The sequence below is a fragment of the Ictalurus furcatus genome, chromosome 1, assembly GCF_023375685.1.
Source record: "Ictalurus furcatus strain D&B chromosome 1, Billie_1.0, whole genome shotgun sequence".
Classification (NCBI taxonomy): domain Eukaryota; kingdom Metazoa; phylum Chordata; class Actinopteri; order Siluriformes; family Ictaluridae; genus Ictalurus; species Ictalurus furcatus.
This window is the reverse complement of record NC_071255.1, coordinates 15,955,921-15,976,513: the sequence shown is the minus strand read 5'-3', so window position 1 is coordinate 15,976,513 and position 20,593 is coordinate 15,955,921. Positions and strand designations below refer to the sequence as shown.

The 20,593-nt window shown below is 40.1% G+C and overlaps 1 protein-coding gene across 1 annotated transcript; it reads right to left on the bottom strand.

Annotated features, from left to right (window-relative positions):
- Positions 1 to 456: 456 nt before the first annotated feature.
- On the bottom strand, positions 457 to 20,386 carry dgat1b (diacylglycerol O-acyltransferase 1b). The gene is made up of 17 exons (XM_053628976.1): positions 19,823 to 20,386; positions 19,305 to 19,392; positions 16,684 to 16,724; positions 16,068 to 16,153; positions 14,826 to 14,878; positions 12,334 to 12,439; positions 11,323 to 11,451; positions 5,055 to 5,120; positions 4,708 to 4,811; positions 4,574 to 4,612; positions 4,419 to 4,460; positions 4,287 to 4,331; positions 3,996 to 4,108; positions 3,814 to 3,879; positions 3,524 to 3,611; positions 2,053 to 2,115; positions 457 to 1,887 (listed from the first exon to the last, which is right to left on the bottom strand). The coding sequence occupies exons 1-17, from the start codon at positions 20,035 to 20,037 to the stop codon at positions 1,723 to 1,725; spliced, it is 1,509 nt and encodes a 502-aa protein (XP_053484951.1). The 5' UTR covers positions 20,038 to 20,386; the 3' UTR covers positions 457 to 1,722.
- Positions 20,387 to 20,593: the final 207 nt, after the last annotated feature.

Below are 20,593 nucleotides of genomic sequence, written 5' to 3'. Positions count from 1 at the left end.
TTATGTTGCCCACCTCTTTCATACGAGTCTTTAAATGAGGGTTTTGTAACACTTTACACTAATACATTGTGAATTGTCAAAGTACCTGCATTAAAAACAAATTTAAAAAATAAATAAAATAAAATAAAGCAGTGATGAGGATTTGTTCAATGTTCCAATAATTTTGAGAACCTTTGGCTTTGTTCAGGGTAGCATACATATAGGCTTGGGCAAAATTTGCTCAAAGGGTTGGGTTTGGGCTAGGGCTAGTCTTTTCCGGTGGCTTGGGCTAGTGTTTTCCTGTGGATTGGGTTGGGCTGGGGTTAATGTTTTCCTGTGGATTGGGTTGGGCTAGGGTTAGTGCTGATCTAGGGTTAAGGCTGGTCCCTTTATACTTATATTTATAGAATAAACACCTGTTTATCCTATAAATAAGACAACCTTTCATTGACAAAAAACCCCCAAACTGACTCTGCATTATCCCACAACCTCCATCCTGACTTTATTCACTACACAATCAATGCAAAGGAAGTAGAAACAATGTAAACAATGTTCATATTTAAAATTGAGCAAGCATTATTCAATCATAAAATTCATTTTGTAAACATGCATGCACAATAGATGGCAGACAATTCCAAAAGTTACAAAACTAAAGAATTTACAACAAACTTGATGCAGACTAGAGCACAGAGCTACTGGTAAAAATAGATAAACTGCATCTCTGCATCAATGGCATTGATTCTCTACACTGTAATCATTCTTCCAGTACCGTGTGTCAGGCAGGGTTTTAAACAGGCCATAGTGTTGTAACGTGCAATCAACCTTTAAGATAGCGCTGTGTGAAATCATGCCTGCATCTCAGTGTTGGAGATAGGATGTTTATACAGTACTACTACAAGCTATTATACAATTTATCTCCAAAGCCATTTATCACCAACTTGTACTGATTGGAGGGACCTGGCACCCTCATCATCTTGAAAACAAATGGCTCTAAAAGGACTAAATCTGCAGAAAATATCGCAGTCGGAGATTACACTGTATTCGCTATTCTATGGAATATAATTATGTTTGATGAATGTCTCCACACGAAGGTATAATTACATGGCCTAAGAGTTTCATTCATACACTTTATGATTTACAAGACACCAGTAGGTGGCACTCCCTGATTTTATAAAATTAAGTCCCTGAATTCTCCAGCATGAGCTCAGAGTAGATCAGACCACACTGAGAAACCAACATTATATTAAATTAAACATTAACAGTCTACAAATGTTCTTTTAATGCAAAATTTCAATGTTAGCCACTTGTACACAAAATGTTCTGTATTCTTTTGCAAAATTATGTAAAATGACATAAATTACCCTTAAACACTTAAAAAAAAAAAAACCAAACCATCTTTCCCTTTTAAGCCTATGATACCGTAGATGTGATCCACCTGCTATGTTCGAGCAGTAACTGTAAAGCAATATTAATATCAAATACATTTTTAAAAAATTATCCCTGTCCATTCCTAGCCTGTAATGCCACACAATTGTGAATTACATCTGCTGCATCCAAGCAGTATCTTAAAAAATAATCTCAGTAAGGCACCATATATCTTATAACATATAACATGTTTCAAATTAATACCAGTGAATTCTGCCTATGAAGATCCTTCCTTTTTCTTTCTTTCAGGAAGACATTATTGGACATATGGGTTGGACGGCAGTGGGACAGTTTGGGTAGCAGTACACAGTCTGCAGCTTAGAGAGGTGCTGGTTCTGGTGCTTCCTCCAGGTGGTGGACGACATAGTAGTCATGGACATACATAAGAACAGCTATTGGCTGGCCAATTATGAGAGAAAGCCACACGGCAGCATTTCCGTAGTTACCCCTGAGAAACCTGCCCACAAACCATGCCAATGGCAGCTGCAATAAAGACATTTCTTCAGCTTAACATAGGGTACATTTTATATATATATATATATATATACACACATACATATATACACATACACACACACACACACACTCCTACACACACTCTTCATTTTCTGTATGATAGGTTGCTTAGGAAATTCTGATCATTTTCACCTGAGCCATCATGCCCATGAATGCCCACAGTCGGAACATCCTCAGAGGAACGCTGACCAGATACTGCGTACACACAGGTACACACACAGACACACACAAAATCAATGAAAATGACTCGTATTTGAAGTAGGATCACACAAACATGGCAATACATAAAAACAAAAGCTTCTGTTGCAATTCATGTTCCAGTGCTAGATCAAACCAATCCAGAGCTCACACTCTACCAACTGGCAATCTGTTATCCTAGAAGTTCTCAAACTACTCTAACTAGTCAGAGCAGAGTAAGTTTGCTTCAGAACACTCCTCAGAAGGTCACTTTCTGAAGAGGCCTGGACTTTCTCTGTGATATCTGGATGCACCTGTAGCTTATATACCCTTTGTCCTGTCGGTTTCTTTCAAGCGAGCGCTTATCGCAGAGAGCAGCAGGGCGATATGGTGTTGCTTTACGTGGCTCCTCATCCACAAAACTATGCTCTAACCTTCACTTGTACTGAAGAATATGTACTGGGGTGTAAACCTCAGGCTTCCATACGATCCCATCCGATTTCAATTCAATATCTGACAATTCTACTGAATCTATACAACTATACAATACAATATAATCGGTTTTGAAGCGAGGCAATGATTCGATATTTTTTGACACTACTGGATCTGTTATGATACGGTATGTCACTGTTTGATTGAAAAGCCTCCGATAGATACGTGACCAATTTTGTTCAGAATCTTGGGGAAGGCCTACAGTTAATTTGCTAATGAAGATGACATAAAGAGGGACTATTTTAAGTATCAGAGTTTTGGGCAAATCACCGTGCTAGCCTATTTATACATCAGTTTAAAAATATAAATCATTTTTGTCGGCCCGTTTTCAATAATAATTGTTTTATAATCAATACTAATACATAATTAATTTATAATCAATTATATTTCATAATAATAAATTCATGAGTGTTGCCTTGATTAAATTCAATCATTGCCTTTCAAATCAATGCATCGATCATTACACCCTTACTCAGTGCCTCAGGGGGCACATAGCCTTACAAGTGGCCTTTAATTAATCAGGGATTAAAAAAGATTAATCACAAATTCACACTTAATTGGTCCCCACTTCTAATTGGTCCCCAGTAACTTCTGTTACTTTGTGTTTCATACTGTGCTATATAGACATAAACAGTTACTGAATGTAATATTTGAGAAGTGTACACTTTCCACCGGTCCCAATTTCTAACAATACATACCTACTGTATATTCTTTCTTCCTGTCACCCAAAGCTTTTTGTTCTGTATCATTTCTGTAGTCCGCATGCCAGCTAAATTATTTTCTAGCTCAGATTCTGTTGCTTAAATATATTTACTTCACTGTTTATCTCAAAACTGTATTCATGCATGTTACTATCCCATACGAGTTGTTAATTTTAGTAGAAATTTACTGTTATTCAATATTCAAAAGCATGTTTGATTTATGTACACCTCACCTCATGAAAAAAGGCTGAGGCGAAGAATACTGCTGATTGGCTCACTAACTTGCTGGCCCCCTTTCTCAGCAAGGGCTTGTAAAAATGTCTTTGGAAAGAAAGATGCAAGACAGAAAGAGAGAGAGAGAGAGAGAGAGAATAAACAGTCACTCAACACGGTAAATAAGCATGCATAATGTGCCAGACGGATCACATCATAGTGTCTCTTCATTACAGTCTTGATACACTTCACTGCGCTGTATTTTATCCAGCTAACTCTTCAGCTGTCTACGCTTCTTTGAAAAACTTACCGAAGGCACCACTTATGGACAGGGATGTTCCAGTTTTGCCAGAAATAAGTTATAGTTTCTGCATTCCTGAAAAGAAAAAATGTGCAACATCTAAGAAATTTGTGTCAAAAGTGCTTCACTGTGTCATAATATATTCTATAAACATATACTTTACTTCTGTATTAACTAATAAATTCACATACCACCAGTCTCTGTAAAATTCTCGATCTCCAAACCTCAGAAGCTCAGCCACAAAGTTCATGGATGAGTGGAAAAAACAGTAAAAGAATATCAACCAGAGAAAATGGTTGGGGACCTGACATTCAAAGAAAAAGAAAAAAATCAAATGGTTTTGCATTAATTCAAGGATTTTATTTTCCCCTTCTGTGTTTGTTGAGCCACATTAACATTTATTTATTTTGGACCCAAAAAATTCCCGCTTTGAAGAAACCGCTATAAAAACAATATTTTTAACAGCTCCTCCTACTACTTACAGCTAGCCTGAGCAGGCGCTCAATCATTCTGGAGAAATCCATTTCCTGTGTAGGAAATGCAGGTTAATCCAAATCTCTACATGGTTTTGCTGAACAGAGAACAGTGAATGGTAGCTCAACATAACAGCATACCTGCAATGGCTTCATTGAACTTTGTATGACTGGTACCATCCACTGAAGAACAGAAAAGAACACAAGAAGAAAAAAAAAGGAGCATGTTATAAAATCCCAGGAGAAATTATGATCCAAAATGTTTCCCCTAATGACAGCAAAAAATTATGGCATACCTGCTGTGTTAAGCCAACTAACAGCTGAGTGAGCAGCAACTGTAAGACAGATGGTTACATTGGCAATACAAGTAATGTATTCTAGTAAATTTTACAGATATGAAAAAAGAAAACACCCTGACAATAACACCTACCATCTCGAACAACCTCCTGAGCAGGAATCCCATACGTACAGATTTAGAACGAGGAAAGTTCAGCTCGTAGCACAACGTGGGAGCAAAAACAAAATAAAACAAATCTGGACGATAAAGAAAAAGTGATACCATGTTACATTTAATTGAATCAGTATATTGCCATTCTCTTATTCATCATAAAGCATATAATTCACTAACTGCTGTAAGTTATTCTGTATGTGTAGTTAAACCAAACAGGAAAGGTGTGCATTTATGAGACTGAGGAGTCCTGAGAGTTAAACTCCACAGTGCATTTGTCTTGTCTTTATGGAGGTGAATGAAAAACCAACCAAAGCTGGATCACTCACCTTTCAGAGAGAGGTTTCCAGGGTAGGACACATACACTTGTCCGCTGGTAGATGGTGTTGATGGACCTATTGTATGCAAGTATAGTCAAGAGATGAGTGGATGGATATTAGTTCATTTACACCCAAACCAGCCTTAAGTAATGTGGGCAGCACTGGCTCAATGGTAATAGGCTATGCTATCAATATCACCATCGCTAGTACCCGATACTGCTGTTCTGACTCTGCTGCAGGTGAATTAGAATACTGTAGGAGGTGTAGGAGGTGAGTAAAGCAAACAAACAAACCATCAGTGCAACTTTATTTGATTATGAGTTAGCCAGTTGTGAAATCTATATGCCCATGTGTCAACTTGAATGTCTCAAAATCCATAGGGTTATGGAGAACCTGTTTCATGTAGGTTATTGAATAGGATGAATCTGCGTGAAGAGGATTTGGAAGTTTACTTCAAACTATTGCCATTTCCTTGCAAGGACAGAAGACAAGTCCTGAAAAATCTGGGTCACAGGTATCTTCTGACAAAAGTCAAAGAGACAGCTTATTCAATACATGATACAGGGATGAAGATGTGGGCATGCAATAATATATGAAGAAGTTGCACTTAATTGTCCAGAAACACACAGGGCTGTGCATTAGGGCTGTGCAAAAAAACCCTATCAGAATTGCAATCCCAATTCGTTTCTCAATGGAATTCGATTCAAGAATAGAGCTGTTTTGCCATTTTTACTCAGGCCACTCTTGAATAAAACAGAGCTCCATTTTTTTTACTGTAACAAGTAACCATAAATGCTGTTTCAATGACCTCATGCATTCACCTGAAGCACAGCAAATCAGAAGACAAAGGGGGAGAAACAACGTCGGAAAACTGCGAGTAAATTTTAAAATGACCCAAACATAATAGTATTTACATACTAGTAATAGTATGTAAATTTATTTGTTGTTAAAATTAAATGTATTCTATTACTAGTAATAGAAGCTAGCAGTGAGAATGAACAAATATGTCCTAAACAAATGTTTAAAAATAATAATAATAATAATAATAACAATAACAACAACAACAATACATTTCATTTATAGGCACCTTTCCTGGCACTCAAGGTCACCTTACAAGCAGTAAAAGACATAAAAGAAAATGACAGGAGGCCATCAGATTGGCCTAAAAAACACAGAGGCCCTCAATGCAGGCTTAAAAACACTACAAACAAGAAAAAGATGCATAGACAGTGACCGAAAAGCTCGTCTGAAAAGGTGCGTTTTGAGGCGAGATTTAAAAACAGAAAGAATTTCACAGTTTCGGATATCCTGTGGAAAGAGGTTCCATAATTGAGGGACTGCGTAGCTAAAAGCTCAAGACCCCACAGAGGACAAACGCATGCAAGGGAGAACTAAAGTAAATGAAGAAGACGATCTAAGTGTATGGGCGGGAGTGTATATGGAAAGAAGATCGGACAAATAGGAAGGAGCCAGATTGTGTAGTGCCTTATAGGTAAGAAGTAAAATCTTAAATTCAATGTGTTGTTTAACAGGAAACCAGTGCAAATTTTGAAGGACAGGGGAAATGTGCTCAACCGATGGAGTTCTAGAGATGATTCGTGCAGCCGAGTTCTGAACTAACTGAAGTTTATGTAAAAGTTTGAGAGGGAGGCCATAGAGAAGAGAATTACAATAATCAATGCGTGATGTGACTAGTGCATGGACCATGATGGCAGTGCTCCTTGTTGAGAAGGCTGGTCGGAGACGCTTAATGTTATGCATATGGAAGTATGCTATCTGAGTAATATAATTAATGTGAGCTTCAAATGACAGAGTATTATCAAAGATAACACCAAAGCTGTTAACCTGCATAGAGAGGGAGACTAAGCAATTGTCAATAGACATAGAGAGACAGTTTGACTTTGCAAGATTATTTTTTGAAACAACAAGTAAAATTTCAGTTTCGCTGTTATTAAGTTTAAGGAAGTTGTTTAAAAACCAAGTTTTAATTTCAGACAGGCAATTAAAAAGACAGGGAGGAGGACAGGTAGAGCTGGGTGTCCTCAGCATAACAATAGAAATGGATGCCAAATTTTCTGAAAATACTCCATGCGGAAGGAGATAAATAATAAATAGCAGAGGGCCCAAGACTGATCCCTGCAGGACACCAGTAGTTATCTGGGATGGTTTTGATCAGAACTGCCTTAATTGTAAAGATTGAGTGTGACCCGAGAGATAGGGTGTGAACCAAGCCAAGGCAGTACCAACAAATCGTACAGATTGTAATCTATCTAATAGGATAGTGTGAAAAATAGTGTTGAATGCTGCAGTAAAATCCAGAAGAATTAATATAGATAGAAGCCCTGAATCAGCTGCTACCCGTAAGTCATCAGAAGATTTTAACAAGGGCAGTCACAGTACTATGATATAAATGAAAGCCAGAGAGAAATTGTTCGTATAAGTTGTTATCATAGAGATAGTCATGAACCTGAGCTGCAACAACCTTTTCCAGAATTTTAGATAAAAAACAGCAAGTTTGAAATTGGGTGGAAATTATGAAAGTTATTTGGGTCAGCACCTGGCTTCTTGAGTACAGGAGTTATTATAGCAATTTTAAGTTTATGTGGAACAATACCACTGAATATTGAGGAATGAATAATATCAGTGATTAAAAAAGAAAGAACTGGTAAACAAATTTTGACTAAAAGGGTTGGAAGTGGATTAAGATTTTCGAATCATTTTAGTTCTCATCTATTGTAGGATGTTTAAAAGTGGAGAAAGTAGAAGATAGAGGCAGAGGACAACTGAGACAAGAAGAATAACAGGCTTGGTTCGAAGCAGACAATGACTGGTGGATATTTCCTATTTTTGCGTTACAAAAAGGTCAAAAAAAGCATTACATAATGCAGTTGAATGCAAGTGTGATGGGAGAGGATCAGCGGGCTGTAAAATACTATTCATCACAGAGAAAAGAGTTTGGACATTCCCTTCACTGGACGTCATCAAATTTGAGTAATGGTTGGATTTAGCTGTAGAGAGAGTAGCTTTATATTTTTTCATATGCTCGGCATACATTTCTTTGTGTACTACAAATCCGGTTTTGAGATGCAGACGTTCCAAACGACTTTGAGCTTTTAGCTGGCGTAGTTCAGGTGTGTACCTACGCAGTTCAATTGACAAATGAAACGGTCCTGGATTTTAGAGGTGCATGGACATCAAGAAGCGACTGAAGTCCATCATTGTAATGAAATACCAGATCATCAGGAGTGGATAGACTGCCCTTGCTAGGGAGGGTTGCAAGACCTTGCGCAAGTACAGATACATCAATATTCTTGATATTCCGGAATGAAATGGTCCAACATTGATTACTTTGCAATAGAGTTAACTGGGCATTAAAGACACCAGCACAGGATCTGAAAAGGTTGCGTCAGAAGCAGCACAACTGTGGCGGGGTTATAGCAGAGCAACAGACAAGATGGAGCATATGACCATTCGAGTGTGTAGGAAAATTGATCAATTGTTGTATGCCAAAGCTATCAAGACATGATAAGAAGTCCCTCGTAGTTGTACTGTATGCACTGTCAATGTGTATATTAAAATCACCAACAAGGATCACATTGGGAGACAGGAAGCCGATAAAATTTAAAAAGGCAGAAAAGTCTGTTTAAAAGCTAGTGTTTGCTTTAGGTGGATGATAATCATTGACAAGCACAGTTGGAACTGTGTCATTAATCTGTAAGGCAAGAGATTCGAATGAAGTGAATTCAGGCAGAGTTAAGTGCGCCTGTGACGAGGAGGAGGGAGTGGCCAGGCTGTGAGGACGCACACCTTGCACTGATTTGGCTAATCAGTTGGAGGGAGAGCTAAAGGAGTGGCTGGAAGCACCGGGGTGGGGAGGAGCGGTTGCCGGGGAGGAAAGGGGAGGGAGGACCCGCTGCTTTCTGCCGGGGAAGCAGATTGGTGGCTGCCGTCCAGATGAAAAGGGGAGGAGCCACAGACACCCGTTCTGAAGTCCAGTGCCATCGCCCGACATTGTGGGGGACCGCTTCCCAGCTGGCAGAGAACTAGATGACAGCGTTTCGGGGAGCGGAGTGTTTTTTTCTTCTCTCCTCTCTCTCTCTCTCCCTCCTGCATACTCCTTCTCTCTCCCCTCTTCCTCCCCTCGTCTCTCCTTTCGCTCCCAGGATGCAGGGCCACCCTCCTGAAAGGGTGTGAGTGGGTGTACGTCAGGCTGGGGGCCTGAATCTGGTGGAGGAGTGTGATGAGGAGAAGGGAGTGCCCAGGCTGTGAGGACACACATCTTGTACTGATTTGGCTAATCACTGGGAGAGCGAGATAAAGGAGTGGCAGGAAGTGCCAGTGGTAGAGTGTGTGTGGTTTATGTTATGATTATGTTCTGTTTAAGATTAAACTTTGTTTATGTCCAGTCGGTTCCCTCCTCCTCCTTGCCTGACTTGTAAGTTTGTTACAGCAACACTTCCCATTTCTCATTGTATATTACTGCAAGACCTCCGCCACGACCTGATGCATGGGGTTTGCAGGTGTAAACAAAGCCAGGAGGGCTAGAACGGTTGAGTTGTGAAAAATCATCCTTATACTGACAAATCTCAGATAAACAAAAAAAGTCAAACTTACGATCAGACAGTAGATCATAAACAACGGGACCTTTATTGGAAAGCGATCGTAGATTCCACAGACCAAAGGAAAGATTGTTATTTCCGGTATTTGTGGTAGCTGAACTGGTTAGGTTTGCTAACACGCTATGGTCGACGGACCGTGTGGGTTTCTTTGTGAGGCGAGATTTTGAATACCAGAATGATTGTATTGTACTTGTGGGATTGATGATGTATTTCCGCCGAGACCCCCGATGGCAAAACTACAATGCAGGAATTGTAGAAGGAATGCAGCGGTGATGGTGGCTTAGACAGGCGGAAGTTCAGTTGTAGAAGTTCAGCCACCATATACAGAAGCGTCGAGGTCACTGGATGACAGATGGATGTAAGAATGATCCAAGCAAATGTAGTCCATGCTGGTAGCTTGGCGATCTTCATACTTTCCCCACTCAGAGGCCCAGGATAGTAGATCCCAGGGGAAAGAGAAAATGGCGAGCAGAGAAAATGGCGAGCAGTGGCAAACAGACAGAGCAGGCAGACAGGCAACTCCAGAGATCGGTAGGTAGAGCCAACTTCGGAATCAAGCAATGAAAACACCACAAAAACCACCAAGAGCCAAAAATAAATCGATTAGCCTCATCTAACTTCTCAAGAGCAGCGGCAGACAACTACACCAGCGTTCAGACTGAGACGCCGAGATAATGTTTGACATTAATGTATTAATTTCTAAACAAACAACAATTAAATAGTGGGGCACATTGGCTTAGGGGTTAGCATGTTTGCCTCGCACCTCCAGGGTTGGGGTTTGATTCCCGCCCCCGGCCTGTGTGAGCAGAGCTTGCATTTTCTCCCCGGGGGTTTCCTCCCCCAGTGCAAAGACATGTGTCGTAGGCTGATTGGCATCTCTAAATTGCCTGTACTATGTGAATAAGTGTGTGCGATTATGCCTTGCGATGGGCTGTCCAGGGTGTCCCCTGCCTTGTGCCCCGAGTCCCCTGTAGGATAAGTGGTACAGAAAATGGATGGATGGACAACAATGAAATGAATGAATGGGGTGAGTGAGTCATGGCTGCACAGGTTGCCTTGCTCAAAACTCCCCAGTGAAACATTATGCACAGCAAACATTTATCAAGACCAATTTTCATCCACAAGTGGCCGAGTTGCTATCAGCAAAAGAAATGAAATGACTCATTATTAATCCACGTTTCCTTTTAGATGTGGGAGGCCACACTGTGCTCTTAAATCTTAATTGCAGTACAGACATCCCACTAAACCAGTCATTCAAAATGCAGGTAGCACACTCTGCTACATTAAGATAAGAATGTAATAAATACATAATGATCAGAGAAGCATGAGTGAGAATCGTGATTTCAATTGTAAGCAAAAAAAATGAATTCTATTCCTATTTCATGGAGAAATAGGTGATCTATTACAGGCCATTGTACTGCAGGAGTCCCATAACTAAAACTGTAGTGGCCTTGTGAAATATTTTGTCTCCAAACCTCATTTCTGCTGTGTGTTGTTAAAACTATTTGATATCTAGAATAAATGTCTCATTAATTGTTCATGAAACTAAAAAATGTAAATGAACTGATCTGAATGTTGTAAACTATTCAGTGAGCATGATCAGTATGGAAGAATTGCAGGTTGATTCTCCTTGCCTAGAGGATAGTGAGTGTACTCACATGACAGCGATCTGGACAGGCTGCGAGCCTTCGCGTGCGTCCTTTCCCTGCACCACCTGTTCACGTCCTTATATGAGTAGAGCTTCAGAAACAGGATAGTGTAGACGGCCAGCGCAAAGGCGCCGCCAACTAAACAGAGCCAAGAGTACAAGAGCAAATGAGGAAAGACAGGAAATTGTTGAGAAAATGAATTTTATATGTGCAAAAGACATACAGCAAAAAAATCTAAATACAAGGACAATCGTTACTACGGTAACCAAACGCGAAATCACGTACAACATTTTTAAGAGCGCCATTAGGACGATCCTCAATTCAAACTGAGACAACACATAACTCAATAAACTGAAATTGTCATAACACAAGCCCATAAGCAACCTGATGACAGTCCTGGCACTGAAGATGCGTGTGTAGGCCACCACAGCTTTATCAATAGCAGCCATATGCCGGGTGGAAATGGCCCATGCAGGGACTCTTGGGCTCAGCTCTAATGCCAGTAACAGCCCCAGTGGCCTCACCGCTGACCTTACTGTCTCATACACAAGGGTAGAGTGTGGCACAAACCCAACAGATGGAGTGCCTTTGGCACCTCCCATTGTGCTAACAGATGAGGTAGAATAGGGGTGCCAGAAAAAAGGTTTACACCAGGGGAAATAAGGCGATATGTTTCCCAATAGATACTAGACAAGCTGCGAGAAGTCTTGATAGCTTTATGAGAGCACTGTAAAGGGAACATAAGGCAATATTTGGTTATAATATAGATGGTATAAGTTTATCAGTCTGTGGATGATGTTTTAATTCTTTAATTACAATTTCCTTAAAGTGGCATTCTAATAATAATGCCATCAGTACTTAGAGCCATGTGGCCAGTTTGTGTGGAATTTCCCAGTCAGACGGACAAGTGATAAATTAGCTGTGGCTAGATTTAACTAATGTTAATCACTAATTATACAAACTCATAACTACACTGTTTTGAGGATATCTGGGAGAAGGCGGCCATTGTGCATTCCTCACCTGGTGTTACAGAGGGCAGCATGAGCACAGTGACCACTGGAAAGCACAAGATTACTGACAGATTGACGATGTGAATAATCAGGCCAATCTGCTCCCTGAAGTTTCCCTGGATGAAGGGGGGGGATCAGATCTCAGATTTGCTTTTCTTATTCATTCATTATTATTATTATTAAAAAAAAAAAATACATTGGTGCTTGAAAGTTTGTGAACCATTTAGAATTGTCTATATTTCTACATAAATATGACCTCAAACAACATCAGATTTTCACAGTCCTAAAAGTACATAAAGAGAACCTAATTAAACAACGGACACAAAAATATTATACCTGGTCATTTATTTATTAAGGAAAATAATCCAATATTACATATCTGTGAGTGGCAAAAGTATATGAAGAATAGCGTTCGGTATCTGGTTTCTATCTATCCCTTGTGCAGCAATAACTAAACATTTCGGTAACTGTTGATCAGTCCTGCACATCAGCTTGGAGGTATTTTAGCCCATTCCTCAGTACGAACTGCTCGCTTCAGGACTTTCCGCAAATTTTCTATTGGATTAAGGTCGGGACTTTGATTTAGCCATTCCAAAACGTTATTCTTCTTTAATCATTCTTTGGTAGCACGACCTGTGTGCGTAGGGTCGTTGTCTTGCTACATGACCCACTTTCTCTTGAGATTCAGTTCATGGACAGATGTCCTGACATTTTCCTTTAAAAATCGCTGGTATAATTCAGAATTCATTGTTCCATGCTGTCCTGCCCCATGGACTCATGGACATTAACATTAGCCAATGTGTAAGCGACCTTTACTTGCTTAGAAGTTACCCTGGGTTCCTTTGTGACATCACAGACTATTACATGTCTTGCTTTGGGGTGATCTTTGTTGGTCGATGACTTCCTGGGAGGGTAACAATGGTCTTGAATTTCCTCCATTTGTACACAATCTGTCTGAATGTGGATTAGTGAAGTCCAAACTCTTTAGAGATGGTTTTGTAACCTTTTCCAGACTGATGCACATCAACACATTTTTCAGAATTCTTCAGAAATCTCCTTTGTTTGAGCCATGATATACTTCCACAAATGTGTTATGAAGATCTTTGAAGACTTTGATAGATCCCTACTCTTTAAATAAAACCAGGCGCTCATTCGCACCGGATTGTCAGCCCACTGATTTAAAACACCTGACTCTAAATTTCACCTTCAAATTTACTGCTAATCCTAGATGTCCACATACTTTTGGCACTCACATATATGCAACACTGGATAATTTCCTCAATAAGAAATATTCCTCGTCTCGCTGGGGCGATGCGGTGTGGGGCAGTCCATTAGAAATGTATTTTATTAGTAGTATTTTTAAAAAAAAATTTCTTCCTTTTTTTTTTTACCTCTTCTTCCTTTTCTTTATTATACATTTCATACAGTTACCCTATGATAGCCCATACATACACAATCTTGCATGTGTGCACACGCATAGATACATACACCCTGAACCATCAACTACAGTATGTGCCCATTGATTAAATAGATACAAAGTACACATTAACACCTACAATCATAATGCATTTTTTTTCTTTCTGTTCCTTTATTTGTTTTCTTTCTTTCTTTCTTTATTTTTCTTGTTCTGTCACATCTTTCTGTCTTTCCATCTCCCTCACTGTAATCTGATGATGTTTTAGGTTAGGATTTATGCGGAAATATAGACAATTCTAAAGGGTTCACAAACTTTTGAGCCCCATTGTACATTAAAACCACAGATGAGAGATTTTGAGACCATGTACTGTATGATCTACAGCAGTGGTTCCCAAACTTTTCCAGGGCAAGGCCCCCCAAATGGCATTAAAATTTGACCGAGGCCCCCTTTTGCAAGATGTCTTTAAAACACATTAAAAATACAGACTTCTGAATATATCCCCCCTTTTTATTATTAATTACATCTTACATCTTTACATTACATTAGGAATTGATTGTGTGTGTGTGTGTGTGTGTGGGTGAGAGAGTGAGAAAGAGAAAACATACATTTATTTATTTTTCACAGCAAATTGTTGAGGGCCCCCGGGGCGCCCCCTGGCGGCCGCGGTCCCCACTTTGAAAACCACTGATCTACAGTACAAGGTGATCCCAAAAGTCTCCATACATAGGGGGAAATTAACACTTTTTAGGAAAATGTCTTCCAAAATTTTTCATACTTTCATACATACAAAAGAAGAACGTATTTAAATCATTCTCATTGCTGGATCGGGAAGCTGTCGCAAATTTGTGATGGACTTGAACAGGAAACATGGCAAGCACATCACACATGACTCTGTTGCCAAACTTATTAAAAAATTGAAAAAGACTGGAAGTGTTGCGGACCATTCGAGAAGTGGACGTGCAAGAACATCCACTGACAAAGGCACAACCGACGGGCAAACCTAGTCCCTTATATATGGAGACATTTGGGACACCCTGTATGTCTTTACTTCTGTAATGGTTTGGGTTTGAAGCTGGCAAACTTACGGTGGCTAATTTCCTCTCTGTGTACAGCGCCACAAGTATGAACACATTTGAAACTGGAAAGACATAGAGATACATTATGAACCACTGGCCTTGCAAAAAACAGAACAAACAAACAAACAAAAAACACAATATAGTCTTTAAAAATAATGCCTTGATATTACAGCTTTCCCTTACTCCCATAAACTCCCAGACTTACATTCCATACTCTCATAACTTTCCTATAAGTTTAAAAGTAATAACTGAATAATAAGCCGGACATTTAAGCGGTTAAGATGATACGAAGAGATTTACTGATATGGTACAACAATGATCACATTTATTCTGAAGTGCTGCCAGCGATTTTATGCCCCAAATCAGCCACTTCATCCTTATTTAAGCAGAAATAATTGTTGTTGTTGTTTTTTTCCATTAACAATCTGTAATCTTACACTGCTCTAAATAAAAATGTCATTCTTGTCATTTCTGCATCGGCTGCATCAGCTGATCCTTATCCATGCACAGATAAGCAGTTTTATACTCTAACAAGCTAAGGATCTCCTAACAAAAATGCTAAACGTAACATTTACAGTACTTTTAAAGAGAAGGAAAAATTAAGCAGCAGACACCCGTTAATTAATAATATATGCACAAAGTGATTTAATATGCACCTGACATACAGCAGCACTCAGCAGCAAAGGAGCTTTTTAGTATGTCACCAATCAAAACAGGGTCAACCTTTTGCCCTCAGAATTAACCCAGTGACAGGCACGACACACACACACACACACACACACACACAAAACATCACAGTGATGGAGCTGAAAGTGTGCTTAGCAGAGACTTAGCAGAGTAAAGATAAGCAGAAAAACACACACCTTTCATCTAGTAACAGAATTACTTCTTTTGAAACAGATTACCGAAACAGAATAATTTATTTTGGAAAGAAATAGAAGAAAAAAAAAACCCCACACTGTTCCAAAAGTACAGATAAAGCATTCGAATGCTGTTGGCTGTTGTGCTTGAATAAAGACTCGCATACAAAAGGGAGGAAGATTTTCTCTCTGTGAAGCCAATGTACAATCACTACCTCTTAGATATTATTGGTGAGTAAATACTTTAAAAAGCAGCTCACTCAAGGCCGACAGGTTGTCCGACTGCTGCTTGCGGTAATTACGGCTCATCTTGTAATACATTTCACTACATAGACACATTTCACATAAATAAACTAAAAGAATGCTTTAGCGAAGTGCAGGATAAACATACCAATGACCAGGCATGCGGCAGGCCATCTATACGGATCCTTCAGGAACAGTGACACCACTTGAATGGGGTCCACTAGTACACCATACCTACATACAAACAGTATAAAGTAACTACAAAGGTGACTAAATGACTTGGAATGCATTTACAAAGTGGCACTTATTCATGTTTATGCGTTCTCCTTATCGAACAATCAACAAAATACATGTCCCTACTTGTCTCCCTTGCACATCTGCTCTAACCGTGGTTCATAAATGTTTGTTTTGCATGTGAAAGTGTTTGTATGGCTGTGACTAGAGCTGGCAGCTGGAACGTAACTGCTTGCCTACAGTGGAGTACAACATGATAGTAGCATATGGTGCCCTCAGCATGGGGCTCAGCAGTCCCACTGAGTCCTAGCTGGTCCTGTGCATGCACCCAGCAACCCAAACATCTCTACTATTCCAGTCATTATAGTTAATAGTTAGGTGGTGTCTTAGACATATGGTCCGTACAACAAGTGTTCTTTATTTCAAACTGGCCTCTCGCACAGGCCAAGCCTGACACCATAGAGAATTTTTAAATGAAGGAAGCTAACTGTGAGTCATGAAAACTGCGCTAGTATGTAATGTCTACAAACCTGAGAAGGTTCTCCAAGAACAGACGTGTATTACTCAAGATCTGTAACACGAGGGAAAAAAAGTGACACAGAAGCTACAAGGAAATTGTGCGTTAATTAATCAGACCATTTATAAAAACATATTAATATAATTTCACTGCAATTTACACATTATAAGAAGGAAAATGGATTATTGTCACCACTTGCTCATTTTGAAGATAAACTTATCTGCTTTTAAAGAATAGCACATTCTATGGAGCAGTGAAACAGCCTGAACTATACAGTATATAAAGCCAACCATGTCTCTGTAGTACCCTTGTAAACCCTCAAAGGCAGAATGAAACATGCAAATGTTTCCATCCCCATTTGAAACGGAGAATGAACAAGCTAACCTCAGCTTGGGTTCATGAAGAGGAGCTGTTTCAGGAAATCTATTCTTAGGTGCCACTTGGCACTAACTGTGTCCCCCAAACACACTGCACAACAATGATTCATCGAGTGCCAAGTGAGTGTCATGCCACATTCTTCAGCAAGATCACTCGTTTCTGAGCTACTTTAAATGCATCCAGGAATGGTAATGCATCAGAATCGCTAATTCGAATCTATCTAATGATCTCAATGTTACAGAAGAAATGTTTAAGATTTCTAGACGGACATGCTCCGTGTATGTTACACACCACCAAGCAGCTTGTTACACTAATATACATGGTATTGTATTAGTGACTATTGTAAAAGACACCCCATTGATAGGCGGCTTCACTGTGTTCTTTATGTGGCCATGGTTACATCTGGACTATCCAATCAGCCCATCATGTGACAGCAGTGCAATGCATACAGGCCAAGAGCTTCACATGACATAAAAAACATATTGTACAGGTCAAGAGATCCATTAAATGTTCACATCAAACTTCAGTCTGCTCTTTTTTAATCTTGAACGATCCAGTTTTGGTGACCCTGAGCCCACTGGAGTCTCAGATTCCTGTTCTTGGCTGACAGGAGTAGAACCTGATGTTGTCTTCTGCTGTTGTAGCTCATCCGCCTCAAGGTGTGGCTTCCTGTACATTCCAAAATGCTTTTCTGCTCACACTGTTGTAAAGAGTTGTTAATTGAGTTAGCCATTCTCACCTGACTACTCTCATTAGCAAGGTGTTTCAGCCTGCAGACCCTCTGCTCACAGGATGTTTTTTCTTTATTGTGCCATTCTGAGTAAACTCTAGAGACTGTTGTGTGTGAAAATCCCAGGAGACCAGGAGTTTCTGAAATATTCATACCAGCCCGTCTGGCACCAATAACCATGCCACAGTTAAAATTACTGAGGTCACAATCTGATTGTTGATGTGAAACTTAACTGAAGCTCTTGACCTGTATCTGCATGAATTTATGCATTGTTCTGCTGATGTATGAATGGCTGATAAGATAACTGCATGAATGTTCAAGAGTACATGCGGTCCTATTTTCACAACCATACACTAATTCCCACTTAGGCACAGTTTAGCATAGCCAATCCACCTTCCAGCATGTTTTTTTGGAGGTCGGTGGAAACCAGAAAAGTTGTAAGAAACCTATACAGACAAAGGGTGAACATGCCTGCTGCGCCACCAACTGGTTTCCAAATTTCAGATGAAGTATAAAGTTAGTAAGTTTACGTGCAACTTATAGCTATATAGCTCTTTATAAATATACATTATATGGTCAAAAGTTTGCAGGTAGCTGACCATCACATCCATATGTGCTTACTGAACATTCCATTCCATGTTTAGTCCCACCTTTGCTGTCATAATAACCTCCACTCTTCTGGAGGACTTTGGAGCATACCTGTAGGGATTTGTGTCCATTCAGCCACAAGAGCATTAATGAGGTCAGGCACTGATGTTGGTTGAGGAGACCTAGCATGCAGTCTGTGTTCCAATTTATCCCAAAGGTGTTCAGTGGGGTTGAGGTTAGAGCTCTGTGCAGGCCACTCAAGTTCTTCCACTTCAACCTTGGCAAACCATGTCTTTATGGAACTCACTTTGTTCGCAAGAGCACGGTCATGCTGAAACAGGTTTGGGCCTCTTAGTTCCGGTGAAGGAAAATTGTAACGCTACAGCATACAGAGACATTCTATACAGCTGTGGGCTTCCAACCTTGTGGAAACAGTTTGGGCAAGAACCGCATATGGGGTGTGATGGTCAGGTGTCCACATACTTTTAGCCATAGAGTGCATAGCCTGGCGCTCTCAGAAAGAAATCTCTCAACCATTTTTCCTTCTTTCGATGCCTTCAGTATCTCAGTATTCAGCAGCTATTTTAAAATGAAACTGTGCAGGGTGGTAGATCCCGAGACATACGGCAATACTGAAGTAAGGCAAACCCTGCACAATTTATGTGACAGGTGTCCTATTTCTTTTACGGTGTGGCCTTCTGAAGACCGAGAGGCATGGGCTGTGTTCAAGGATTATTAACTCACTTCAACAAAGGTACTCAGTGACTCATGCATGACAATGAAGCAACACCGATGACTTTACGTGATGCCACATTCTTAGAAAAGGAAAAAAGGAGATAAGACTAGTGCAGATTGATGTCTTTTTTCACTCATACATGTTCCAGCACATCCAGGCTACAGTTACAATCTGTGATCTGTATGCAACCGATCAGACTCACCAGCATGACAAGACACCAGTTCAGAATGCCTCTGTAATTTCGGAAATGGCTTGCAGAGCTCAGCATCGACTCTTGCAACCTGTGGCAACTGTGAGAACAGAAGTGAAGCAATCGACTTAATCAAGCAGTTAAAACTGTTCTGCAATGTGGACCACATACAAGCTACAACAAGTTTCTATGTTAATAAAGACACCTAATAAGGAGAATCAGTGTATCAGGCACCACTGATCAATGTACTGTGTTTTATCTGAAGCAACATGGTGTAAGACACATCATTGTTATTCATTAACTTGGATATAAGCCATTAGTTCAAAAGATACATGTGAGGTGAGTAGTGCTTCATAGTACAGTCACACCCAACTGCTTTCAAAACATGGGCTACATCTGTAAAAGTATATAGTACCAAACATTATGGAGAAATACCGTCACTACATATACACACCAGTTTTTAGAGGTTACATAAGGGAAAATATCGTATCACACTACTTAGGATATTTCCACAACAACCCCTCCCTCACCTCAGGTTATCATTATGACTATCTTTTGGCTTCTCCTCAGGTAAAACGCGCGCGCGTGTGTCCTGTCCCTTGTGTTTGGGTTTAGTCCACGTGCGACTGTTGGTATCAGCTGAGTTCGCGCCATTCGGACGTTTCACGAGCTCGCCCTTGGCGCTGGTGATGGTCGCGCGCCTTCTGCTGCGAGTTACAGGACGGAAGTCGTTCTCGTCACCCATGAGCACACTGAAACACTGCAATGTTTCACTGAGTAAAAGAATACGGCTCAGATGAAGCACGGTCCACTCGTATCCATTGTCTTTGTTTCGAACAAAACCTCTCCTCTAAAAAGGGACAGTATTTCCAAATTGCAGCGCGTGCTCGAGTTTTTACAGGGTGTGTGTGTGTGTGTGTGTGTGTGTGTTTCCCACGTCACAACTTCCCGTGTTCGCGCTGAACTTTTCCCTGGTTGTATTTCCGCACTTTCAAAACCTTCGGGCACAGTAGTAAAGAGCAGCTTCCTGTCTCGAACCAATAATAATCCACCTGGAACAGTGAATAATGGGAAAAAAAGCCCAAAAAGAGGAAAGAGTTCCTGGCTACGCCAGATCCAAACTTTAGGCCACGTTGTGTTTTCAAATAATATGGTGACGTGCAATTTATTTATTTATTTATTACATATTATCCCATTTATTATGCAATGAGGTGTATTGGGCGTGACCATTGGCTTATTTGCCTGTGCGTTATTCTTGTGACCTTTGTAGTGGATTTCTACACATTCCCCATTTTAGGAGA

Excerpts from the sequence above, each read along its gene's own strand:
- dgat1b (XM_053628976.1), bottom strand. The coding sequence starts at position 20,037 with ATGGGTGACGAGAACGACTTCCGTCCTGTAACTCGCAGCAGAAGGCGC. Across the intron at positions 11,452-12,333 it reads GCTGCCCTCTGTAACACCAG|TTGGCGGCGCCTTTGCGCTG; the intron begins GTGAGGAATGCA and ends GGCTCTGTTTAG. Across the intron at positions 4,332-4,418 it reads GTTCAATGAAGCCATTGCAG|GAAATGGATTTCTCCAGAAT; the intron begins GTATGCTGTTAT and ends TTTCCTACACAG.